The sequence below is a fragment of the Octodon degus genome, unplaced genomic scaffold, assembly GCF_000260255.1.
Source record: "Octodon degus isolate 3935 unplaced genomic scaffold, OctDeg1.0 scaffold00180, whole genome shotgun sequence".
NCBI classification, from domain to species: Eukaryota; Metazoa; Chordata; class Mammalia; order Rodentia; family Octodontidae; genus Octodon; species Octodon degus.
Genome location: NW_004524756.1, coordinates 1,088,841 through 1,100,543, shown reverse-complemented (window position 1 = coordinate 1,100,543; position 11,703 = coordinate 1,088,841). Strand labels below are relative to the sequence as shown.

General features: G+C 46.9%; 1 protein-coding gene across 1 annotated transcript in view; it reads right to left on the bottom strand.

Annotated features, from left to right (window-relative positions):
• The window catches only part of Maml3 (mastermind like transcriptional coactivator 3), a 416,933-nt gene that overhangs the window by 176,044 nt on the left and 229,186 nt on the right, over positions 1 to 11,703 (bottom strand). Inside the window, exon 2 of the mRNA XM_004643626.2 lies at positions 2,408 to 3,991. Coding sequence (XP_004643683.1) covers positions 2,408 to 3,991 — 1,584 coding nt within the window. The remainder of the gene's footprint in view (positions 1 to 2,407; positions 3,992 to 11,703) is intronic.

Sequence of the window (11,703 nt, the reverse complement as noted above, 5' to 3'; positions counted from 1 at the left end):
GCTTGCCAGGGAAGCACTTATTCCCCTGAGCCATCTCCCCGGCCCCTATTTATTTCTTTCTATATGTGTCCCAAATAAGCAAATATCTGTATAATAGAACTTTCTTGAAATAAACGTCTCATATTCTCCTACTATTCCTCATGGTGCCCAAGTCTCCATTAAACCTAAATGTCCAGCATGGTCCTCGTGGTGGAGCAGAATAAAGTGAATTTTCACTAGCAGTGTGGGAACAAAATGGAATTCTATTTTGTATGTGGCTTATAATTCATGCTAGTTTTGTGCAATGTACCTGCCCATAGCATAGCTAATTATTCTGAGAGCTATGTAAATACTGCTCCATAATCAGATAAAAACATGAAATAATTGGCCTGTCTGCAGAAAGCTAGTCACATGTTTATTACGTATTTCGGAACATGTTTCGAATGTTAGCAAGTTAGTGCATCACTTCAAAGCATGCTTTCACCTCTTGGCGCCTCACTATTGTTCTAATGAGCCTACACCAAGCAAGAATCTGTCCACCCAGAAGGGACCTCGTGGGGATAGAGTAGAGGGCCACACAGACCTGACCCAGCTGGTCCACAGTCCCCACAATGGCCCAAGCCCTTTCAAAACCTGTCCTCTGCAGCTAACAGCTTAGTGACTCAGAGCCAGGCAAGCACAAGGACTGGAAGTGAACACCTTGCCATGCAGTTCCAGCAGACATGAGCCCTTAGTCAGGAAGCACACAGCCGGCCACAGAGGCTGGAGCTGGGATGGAGCATCTGGGGCCTGGCTTGGTAGAAAACCTGGCGAAGAGGCAGTGGATGTAGAGGCACCATTTGTACTAAGACCAACAACAGATCTTTGTGCCCGCCCGGGAGCTCATAAACCTGGTGATGCGTCTGGACTGCCACAAACATCCCTATGTATTGCCTCTATTTTGCCTGCTTCAGAACTCAGTGTGGAGGGCAGAAAATGTCGCATTTTTCAGTGTTCTCTAAGTGTGTGCGCGCGCATGTGTGTGTATACACACACAATTATTTACATATGTATGTATATATAATGAAGCCAAGATAAAACAGAAGTTTCCATTTCAATGATGTTTTCCTACCAGCTACTGACTGCAGCACAGGAAAAGCAATCTGTCCTTTTATTCATCCAGACAGAATCTCTGTAGAGCTGCTGGCATGAGCAGACAAGAAGCCACTGGGAGGTTTGGGGCTGTACAGGACAAGAATAAAGCCACTGAGCCCAGGCCTGTCTCCGCAGGCCAGCACCACCTCAGCCCCAAGCCTACTATAAGCTTTAGGGGAGTGCGGCCAGGCACAATGGGAGAGAGAGACACAAACAACCACCACCGAGCCAGGCTAGATTTGCCTGCCTGAGCACAGTGCGTCCAGCTGCGGACACCTCCAGCCCCTGGTTGAACAGGAAGGCCTCTAGAACAGACCTCTGCCAAATTTCCAACTATACTGCCCATGTCTGCATCCCAAAAGGAGTTTGGCACAAAATAACAACTGGCAGTAGAACGGCCCCCATGAACTCATCTGTGTGGGGAGGGCCACCCAAAGGTGCATTTCCTCATTCTTCTTCCCTGCAGAGGGATGGTCAGAACCACTGGCCAGGCCAACAGCCTGATGATTCCCCGAGGTGGGCCTGTACCTTTCTGCCAGGTATCAGAAATGGCCCAACGCTCCTAAACCAGGTTGTCACAAAGGGGGACAGTGGGAAAGTGGTGACTGTCTTGAAACAGCACTAAAATATGCTCACTATCAACTTCCCTGAAATCAAGCCAGGTGAGCCAGACAGGTCTCATGGATTCTCAAGTCTAGACTGAAAGAGCCACAAACTATTGCTAATTATCTAGGAGCAAATGTTTAAGTGTTGAATAGTCCTACAAATATCTACTTCCTGCTTCACTTGGAAAACACAGAAAACTCTCCAATACCCGAACAACAAGAATTGAAATATCCTATCTCTCCTAACTCAGTAAGTAGCTGAGAGTTGTTCAGGCCTTATAAAATGATTATAGGTAGCCTAAAATGTCCCCGCCTCCCTGTTTCCCCATCTTGAATTGAAGGACCTTGTAGAGGAGCCCCAGGGTGGCACCAGGTTTGGCCCTGCGACTCCTGCTGCCTGCCTGCAACAGAGTGAGAATTTTGTGTGATTTCTGGTTTGTTATCTGCCGCTGGGAAGAGCAGGTTCACTTCCTAGGTATTCAAGTAAAGAAAGTGTGTTTGGCTACCATTTTTCCATCTCTTAGAGGAAAGGGGAAAAGGACCCAAGGACAGCAATGGCAAGAGTCGTGTAAGAAAGACTCTTGTAGGTAACTAGATCCCACTCAGGCTGAAGCCAGGGGCACATCACACATCAACAGCTGGAAAGGCATGCGAGAACTGTTCGAGGCATGGCACGCTTTCACACCTACCTGCCCGTGGGATGGGAGCGCAGCATAGGCCATGGGCTGGTTCATCACTCCCTTCTGCTTCAGGAGAAGCATGCGTTTCTGGTCCTCACTCAGGTGTGCTCGTGGGGCCTGGAGCTGTGGTGTAGGCGGCTGCTGCTGCTGCTGCGGGGCAGGTGGCTGGGGCTGTGGCGGCTGCTGCTGCGGCGGCTGCATGTACGGCATCAAGGGGTTTTTGTTGGGGTTGGCCATTGGCGGTGTCATTCTCTGACCCAAGTCTGCATTAAAATGAGTCAGAGGTTTCGTGTTGCCATAGGTGAGAATATTGTGCTGTTTGCTTAAGGAGTTTGTACCCAAGTTACTCGGCTGCTGATTGATCATATTCATGTGATTCTGGGGGAGGTAGTTATTCATTGCTGTCTTCTGCAGGTTGTTTGCCATTGGAGGCACTATGGGGTTTTGGCTGTTAAAGGCTTGAGGGTACATCATTGGGCTATTTGGTTTTTCTGCAGTGAAAGCTGTTCCATATGGACTTGATGGAGGCCCCAAGGGAGACCAACTAGAAGTTTGGTTGGAATGCTGCTGTTGCTGCTGCTGTTGCTGCTGTTGCTGCTGCTGCTTCTGTTGCATGAGTTTGGCTCTTTGCTGCTGCTGGGCGGCCATCTGTTTGAGCTGTTCTGCTGGAGACATGTCAGAACTGGGCACAGCCACAGGGCCCGAGCCTGAACTAGCCGCCACTGTTACTGCCGCTGGATTCAGGAGATAACCATTGCCAGGCCGAGGTGGAGCCTGGACCGGCGTGTGGGCTTGGTTGGGAGTTTGAGGGGACTGGACAGCACAGTTCGCTGGTGAGCCAGCAGAATTGGGAGCTGCAGGAGTGCTGGCCACAGAAGGTAAGCTTGTGGCCGAGGGCACAGTAGAAAAGGGAGGACCTGAAGATGAAGGCCTGGCCTGGGGAGAGCCCAGGGGGACATGTGCAAAAGGAGAATGGGAGGGGTCGCTCTTCACGCTTGCACTCTCCTGGGAGAGAGGGGTCTCTGTGGCTGGCTGCGAGAATTCCGGCTCCTTCTTCTCTTCAAAGTCTTCATTAAACAGATCCTGTATGTCATCTTCTGGAACTGTGTTGGCCAGTTCGTCTATTAATTCTTGCCACTCTTGGTCATTCAGGTTAATGTCTGAGAACAGTTTGTTCTGATTGGAAAGAGATGTTTCTGATGTGTCAATGCAGGAGGGGTCATCGAGAGGCTCCTGTTTGAGGTCCTTGCTCTGCAGGATGGTGAAGCTGTCCTCGAGATCACTGCAGCCGTTGACAGGAAGCTTGATCTCAGGCAGCCTCCCGTTCTTGCTTAGGTCTTCTAGAAGCCCAGCCCCATGGGTCCCACTATTCTGCAAGGGCAGAGAAGGCTTCAGGTCAAGTTGGTGAAGAGGCGAAGCAGAAGGCAGTGGCAGGTTGTTGGGCAGATTGTTGATGGCTTCCATCCCTGCAGGCAAGTCCTTCCGCATCCGCTTGCTGGTGGGAGAGAAACTCCCATCACAAGCACCATTCTGTTGGTCTCCATTAAGAGGGGATCGTGCTCCTTCCAACTTCCTTTTCACAGTCTCTTGTAGCTGAAAAAGAAATGGGAAAGAGAATGACTCACTCTCCTTTTACTTTTTAAAAGCATACTGAGGTACGTGGCCACACACTGACTTTTACATGCTTTAGAAAACACATGAAAAAGAAACTTCTAATTTCAAAATCAGGTAACACTACAACTGAAATTCTATGGGAAAAGGTTTCATCTAACAGCAGAACTTAGAGGACTAAGAGAAAAGAAAAACTTAATACTGGAGGATAGGAAACAAAAGAAAAGATGATGGTTACAAACTTTATAAACGAATGCTAGACATGTGAGACTTGGACCGAAATGTACCATCCTTAAGAGAAATGCTAATACCCATCTAAGTTTCTTGCCACACTTTGAGAACCTCAAGAAATTAAACCAACAATATTTTGAAAACCACTAAAAAGATGCTAGGAGAATACGAAATTGAAACTATTTACTGAATAGCACTTGCCTGAAGATTAATTTTAAATGTAACCCAAAACTTCCTTTTGGGTCTTATTTTTACCTCACTTTAGCACCATTTTATTCAGTCATCCACTCTCTTTAAAAGCACATTTCCATTGGCTTTCAGGATACCACATTTTTTTTGGATTTCCTCTTTTCTCTCCATCTGCTCTTTCTCGATCTCTTATGTATTCTTTGTTTGCCCTAAATGACAAGATTCTCCAATGTTTTGTCCTAAGTTTTTCAGGTTTTTTTTCCTTCTGTTCACTCTGTGCTTCCTTAGGCCATTTCACCTAGTACAAAGGCTTCAACCATCTTCTCTAGGCTGACAGTCCCCCAACAACACACCAGCCTGGCTGAGCTCTATTAACTCCAAGGATCTCCTCTTGGATACTTTGTGGGCATTTAAGCTCAACACAGCACAGTGGCCTCCTTAGCACTGGCTACTCAAGCACAATCCTCACCCGTGTCCCCCTCTCACTGTCTAACTAGATACCTGAGACAGAAATTACAGCATTATGGGGGCTGGTGAGATGGCTCAGTGATCTAAAGCACCTACTTAGAACAAGCTTAGCAAAGCATAGGGACCGCGGTTCAATCCCCCAGCACCACATGCCAGCCAGCCCCGCCCCCTGGTGGGCTGAGCTGCCCCCCCCCACAAATAAACAAATAAATAAATAAAAATTAAAAAAAAAAGAAATTACAGCATTAAAAAAACAAAACAAAACAAAACAAACCCCTTCCACATCACTGATCACCACATCCATCTGTAGCACTTCACGGTGCCATTCATGCCTGCCCACACTGCCACTGTCTTCGGCTGGGCTACCACTGTCCCTTGTTGGATTTTAGAAGCAGTCTCCCGACTGATCCCTTCATTTATCCTTCCACTTACCCACTTAGCACTTTCATTCATATTCTTCACATGTTGCCTTTTTTTTTTTTTTTTAAAGTACTGTCCTTCCTGTTTGTTTATTTATTTATTTTTGGCAGAACTGGGGATTGAACTCAGGCCCTTGCGCTTGCCAGGGAAGCGCTTATTCTACTGAGCCATCTCCCCAGGCCTGTCCTTCCTGTTTATAACTGCAGTGATTCCCATTGTTTTTGGATTAAAATCAGACTGGCCCTTGGTAACATCATCTGGCTACTGCCCACATTTCTAGGTGCCTCTTTCATCCCCTCTGCTCAGCATCCTCCACTGCCCTCCCCTCACCTGGAATATAGCTCTATCCAGCTCCTGGAAGTCTTTCTGCCCCTTGGAAGTGCCAAGTGTGCTTCTGCCTCCAGGGCATCAAGCTTGCTATTTTCTTTTCTTGGAACCTACTCTTTCTCCCCCTCCCCCTTCCCTCATTAACAGTTGCTTATTTTTCAGGTTAGATCTCAGATCTCCCTTACTGTAGGATGTTTTAGGGAAGTCTATCCTTTCACTACCCCAGCCACGACAGGCCTGTCTTAACTCACCTCGCCTGGGATGCGTGCATTGGAATACATTTTCCTAAGCGATCTGTACCTCCCTGTCAGGGCTCTTATCACATTCTGAGGCAGTGGTTTAAGTATCTACTTATAAGCTCGAAGAATGTAAGGCTGTGGCTCTGTTTTCTAGATCTATGTACTCTAGACTGCAACACTGTACCCAGTGCTCAGGTCCTTAGCAGTGGCTAATAAGCAATTGTGCAACTCATGGGGCGAAGAGAGGTGAGTTTGACTCATAATAGAAGGCCGTCTCCCTGACTGACTTGGAGGCTGCATTCCTGGTAATGGGAGTGAAGAAGCTCTTACTGTAGAGCAGTGAGGGGGAACCGTTTAGTTTTCAGTGATACAGACAGTCAGGTGTGCCATAGGTTCACCAGCCTGCCTTAGAGAGTGTCATATCCATGTTAAGATATCTGGCTAAAAAAAGGTATCTGGCTAAGAAAATTCTTGCTACTTCTACAAGTGGGTGTCATGGTGCACACCTATAATTTTAGCACTTTGGTAGGCTAAGAAGGACTGGGAATTCAAGAGTTTGAAGCCAGTCTGGCTTCCATTCTTTGACACAGACAGACAACAAACCAACAAATCAACCTAATTCTTCTGCCTGTGGTCTCTCCTTCTGAGAGAGGTCGGCATAGTGAGGGAGCTGGGGAGATGTCTGCAGAGCCACTGGCTGAGTGAGATGGTGTCAGCGCTTCCTACATGCAAAGGCAAAAGTGTAGCAGTGCAGGGTGGGAACAGGGCAGGGCAGCTAGGACTCAGGTAGCACAGAGCCTTTGGGGCAGAGGAGGCAGACCCCCTCTTACCCGCACCCACAAGCGGAGCTGCTGGGGCTCTGGAGGGGCCCACACACAGCAAGATCCGTCTGGAGCGCGTGTACTGAGTTTCAGGAAGTGTCATTTTATTTCTCTGTGCCTTCTTATACACTGAGAATTCCATTTTATAAGAAAGCGAAGTAGAAAAGGTCCTAGAATGAAAACCAAGTCCCATCCATGTTCCGAAATCTTGTATTTGTAATCACAACAGACCCTACTGCGGTCATTTGGCAAAGGTTCCTGAGCTGCTGCAAACAGAGCCCTAATTGGAACACACTGGAATTTGACTTCAAAGGAAATACTGGTTCAATCCATCATATTAAGCAGACACTGCTAGAAAATGATGTTATTTATGGAACAAGCCAGAAAGCCATGGTTCTGATCACAGGTACAGATGTTACTTGGACATCCACAGGTCCAAATGCACCAGCAAGTTCAAATATGACAGCTTCAGGGCTTGAACAAAACAAGGCTTGCAGTGCTTCCTGAAGCAATGGGAAGATTGAAAACGATAATCATTTGTCTTAAAAAATGCATTTGACTTTATTTTATAAAGCACAGGTCTGTGATTCTGTTCTAGGTTGTGTAATGGATGGCAGAAGGCAGAGACATAAAGACACTCCACCTGTTCCCTGTAAGGAGCTGGTGACCGAAATGATGGAGACAGATAGGTCTGCTTGGGGATCTCAGGCTTTGCCTCTCACCCTCTGAGTGGACAGGGAATAGATTGCAGCATTACAGAAACAGCACCAAGCCTCTGGAGTTCAAATGCCTGGGCTCGGCTCCAATCTCCCCTACCCGAGACGCAGACAGACACTGTCTGGTCCTTAACAAATGGTGGCCGCAGTGTCCTCCATAAGAAAGGCAATTACACAAAAGCAGTGCTTTTTTTCTGTTGTATTTACTTCTGGGTCCCCAGGAGTTCACAGCTTACCTCAATAAATATCTGTTGATCTGCCAAAAAAATCTGAGCTAAATATGCATTGAATGGAAGGGTTTGGGGAAACTTACATAACCTCTCCTAAACTTTGCTTCCTTCCTCTGCAAAATGGGTAAATCCCTCCAAGCTCCCAGAGTTACTGAGAGGCTGTAATTAAGTGAAACAAGGTAAAGCGCCCTCAGCTTCACCCCTGGTATCCAGGAAGCCCCTCTGAACCTTAACTTACCTATTTTTTAAAGTTCAGTGGTACACAGTCACAACTGTACCTGAGATATAATGCCCCTGGATCTTCAAAATACAAATAGGTAGGATGATACTGTTTCCGTTCCCTAGCAGCCAAGACCCTCATGTTTTCCAAGCATCTGGTGTAGCTTTTTTAATATGAACAACAAAAATCAAATTTGCAATTCAAGCCCAAGTCCAAGTGCTAATGCATTCGTGTCCTAGATCGCAGAGCAGCAGAGGGGAGGTTGCTGAGGCTCGAATCAAATCCGTTTTCAGCACGCCACCTGAGCGGCTCTGCTGTGCGTATCCTTCCCCAAGGGCTCACACTCTGCACTGCTGGCCCCTTGTAACCTAAATCTTGAGACCTATGTAGTTTTTTCTTTTTTCCCTTCATGTATGAGCATTTCAGAATGTAAGAGCACCATCACTTAAGGCGCTATGCGATGGTCTGTATGCTTCATTTTGTTACATCCAAAATAGAACAGTCTTCACATTGCATCTGTCTCCTCACCCTTTGTTATTTGGAAAGGTGGTCTGAGAGCCTAATTCTCACTGTATGTTCCTTGTGGGAGACAGAAGGAGAGCGAGGAGGAAGGTGTTGCACTGTGTGTTTGAGAAGGCCAACTCGTAGGCAGTGAGTGTAAGAGAAACGGCCCTGAGACCCCATACCCTAAGGATGTAGGTCACGCGCTGTCCAGACAGCCTGAATTAGTAAATCCCAGGACTCTCTGGGTCCTGAGGCTGGAAGCCTCCTGCTGTGCCTGGCAGAATCGCAGAAACTCTTCTGAGTGCCAGGCCCTTGCTCCTGCACTGCATCATCACCTACAAGTGCTTCCTTCCATCCGGGGAAGCTGCGATGCTGGGAGCTGAACTGTGCCACTCATCCACTGCTGTGGCAGTGGGGGCCACTGTCAGGTGATGGTTCCTCTACAGGAAACTATTCGTCCTCCAGAGCAGCTCTAGTGCTTTATAGCCTACAGGATAGCTTGATGGCTGGCTTGTGTTCCTCTGTGTGTGTGTGTGTGTGTGTGTGTGTGTGAACACCCACATCAGCAGTTGCAAGAATAGCTGTGCCTTCGGAGTCACAAAGCACTTTCTCACAGGATCCTATTTTATCCTCGTAGCAGAGCTCTGGGGCAGCCTGGTGCGCAGCTGGTGGTTGGAGGAGGAGGAATGGGTGAATGGGCTAGATGCCAGGACAAGGGTGACGTGGCTGAGACAACAGTGGAGCCTCGTTTCTAGCAGATTATTGATGTATCCCCAGATACAGAGTCCACGATAAAGAGATACTCTCTTTAGACTTTTGGCAGCGTAAGCAAGTTCAAAGAAATTCTTACTTCCCTACCCTCGATTTTGAGTGAAATCAGGCAAGGTCACAAGGCTTGGAAATAAAGATGATAATGCTAATATTAATAATGATGACTTTAAGGTAAAAGACATTGGAATGAAACATTATATTCCTTCTGTCTGACTCCCACTGATTTTAAAGGGGAGGTTTTTATTAAAACCACCTTCCAGAGGAGGGTCAAGGCAGAGCAGGACGGAGAAGCATCACAGAGCACAGAGCAGGTATCAGAGAGAGGCGGGTAAACCCAGGTTTCAATCCACACTGAGGTCTGACTCCATAGCCCACTTTGTAGCCCTGTTGTGGGCTGGCCACTCACACGTGGTGCAGCCCTCCTTTCCCCAACCTGATCTCTTTCCCACCTTCACTCCTCTCACCCTCTTGCACCAACCATCTCCACGTGTACAGCTATACAGCTGTGTAAAGGACACATTCTGAGAAATTGATGAAGACTGGTGTGTCCTTCAGTAGAAACGGTTTCGATGTCACTAGGTGATGTAACTTCAAGGGGTCATCTTTAGATATGTTTAGGTATGTTGTCCCCTACTGGGGGAAATGTTATGCAGTCTGCAATTATTCTCTTTTTAATGTATTTGGTTGGTAGAGGGTCTCACTACACAACTAGGACTCATAATGATCCTCTTGTTTTCAGCCTCCCCAGCACTGGGATTGCAGGCATATGCTACCAGGCCTGGACTCTGGCCAGCTCAGCCCGCCCTGGGGGTGGGGCTGGCATGGCACATGGTGCCAGGGATTGAACCGCAGTCCCTGCGCTTGCCTAAGCAGGTGTTTTAGTCTGCTGAGCTATCTCACCGGCCCCCACATTTATATGCTTAATTATGAGTAGTTCTCAGGTCCTCCTGCGTTTGTTTCCTTTCTGAGTCTGTGCATCGGATACCCCCTTGTGCAACCTCTTCACCTGACCACTGTGCTCGGCAGTTTACCTTAGATAGCACTGTGATAGTCTGTACAGCCCTGCTTCATGACTCCACATCCGGGTAGGGAACCTTCCACGCTGTCCTAATGCATGGCACACTACAAAACGTTTCCCTTATCCTTGTATGTGAATCGTGAATGTCAACCATGCAGAATTTACATCACTGATCCTGAAAGCAAGCTCCCTAAATGTTGGAAAACATAAGTGAATTTGAGAGTAAATGTACAATTTCTTTTTGGTATTTTAAAATACTGGAAATAGGCCAGTTTAATATTTTTGAGGACTGTAAAGGCCCATGGAATCCACACTGGAAACCACTAGAGAACATATAAAGCAGTACAAGAAAAAGAAAACTGAAACTGAAATCTAGAGCCTTTAAAGGAACATCACCCAGGTCACATGTTTCCATGGGCACACGAGCCCCAAACGCTCCATCTTTTCATAGCCGAACTTTAAAGTGTCACACAAAGGTGTCAAGTGGTATTTTTTGCCACCCCAGCCCTGGTTTCAAGCACAAGCGTGAGAGATCTGCTTTCCTAGCTGTTGGAGACACAACTCTCCCAAGACACAAGGATGAGCCTGAGTCCGGACCACACACTCTTTAACAATGCAGAAACTCAGATGGCATTTTGGTCATTTTGATCTGATCTGGTTAAATCAGAAGATGACTCACTAGAATAAATTTTTACAAGGTTATTCTCTTTTTATTCTATCCACAGACAGCGAGCCTACAGATACATGGATGGATTTGGCCTGCTTTTAAAAATGTATTGGATGAGTGACCCAGCATAGTCATGGGTTAGATATCATCGTTCCTGGGATATGAACAGTGTGCAGAACATTTGCAGTGCTGCCTCCTAACGCTAAAGCACTCTTGCGAAGGTTCTTTTGAAGTTTATTTGGAAGTTGGACTTTCTTTAATGATCGTCCAACTCCAATGGGAGTAGATACCTGGGAAGCTGTGAAGAACGCATACACGTTGGTTCCACGTCTACAATTTGATTTAACAGCCTCAAGTCGGGGCCAGACTGAGACACAGGAGAGGGGCATGGGGCATCTAAAGACATCTGATCAACTGGATTCTCCTGAGGTCATCTAGGGTCTCTTGCTCTTAGATATTCTTATTATGTCCACTAAAAATTCTGTTGGATTCTGATATTCTAAAATTGGCCATTTGACTTTTAAAAATACGTACAAAACTCCAATGTCAATACAGAATATTCTTGAGTTGGCTGGTGGCACTCTGGGCTAGGTCACAAGCAGAACTATGAAACAGTGCTCTAGCCTGGGAGTTTTCAAAACTCAGAATGCCACGACTTCCACAGAAAATTGCTAGATTTCCTTAACACATTTCATGCAAATTGGTGGCTTAAACTGTTTTAGGCTGGATGTGGTGGCCCACTCTTGTAATCCCAGCACCCAGGAGGCTGAGGCAGCAAGAACCCCGCGAATCCAAGGCCATCCTGGGCTACAAAGTAGTTCAAGGTCAGACTGAGCTACATAGGGAGGACGTGACTCAAGAAAAAAATATTTC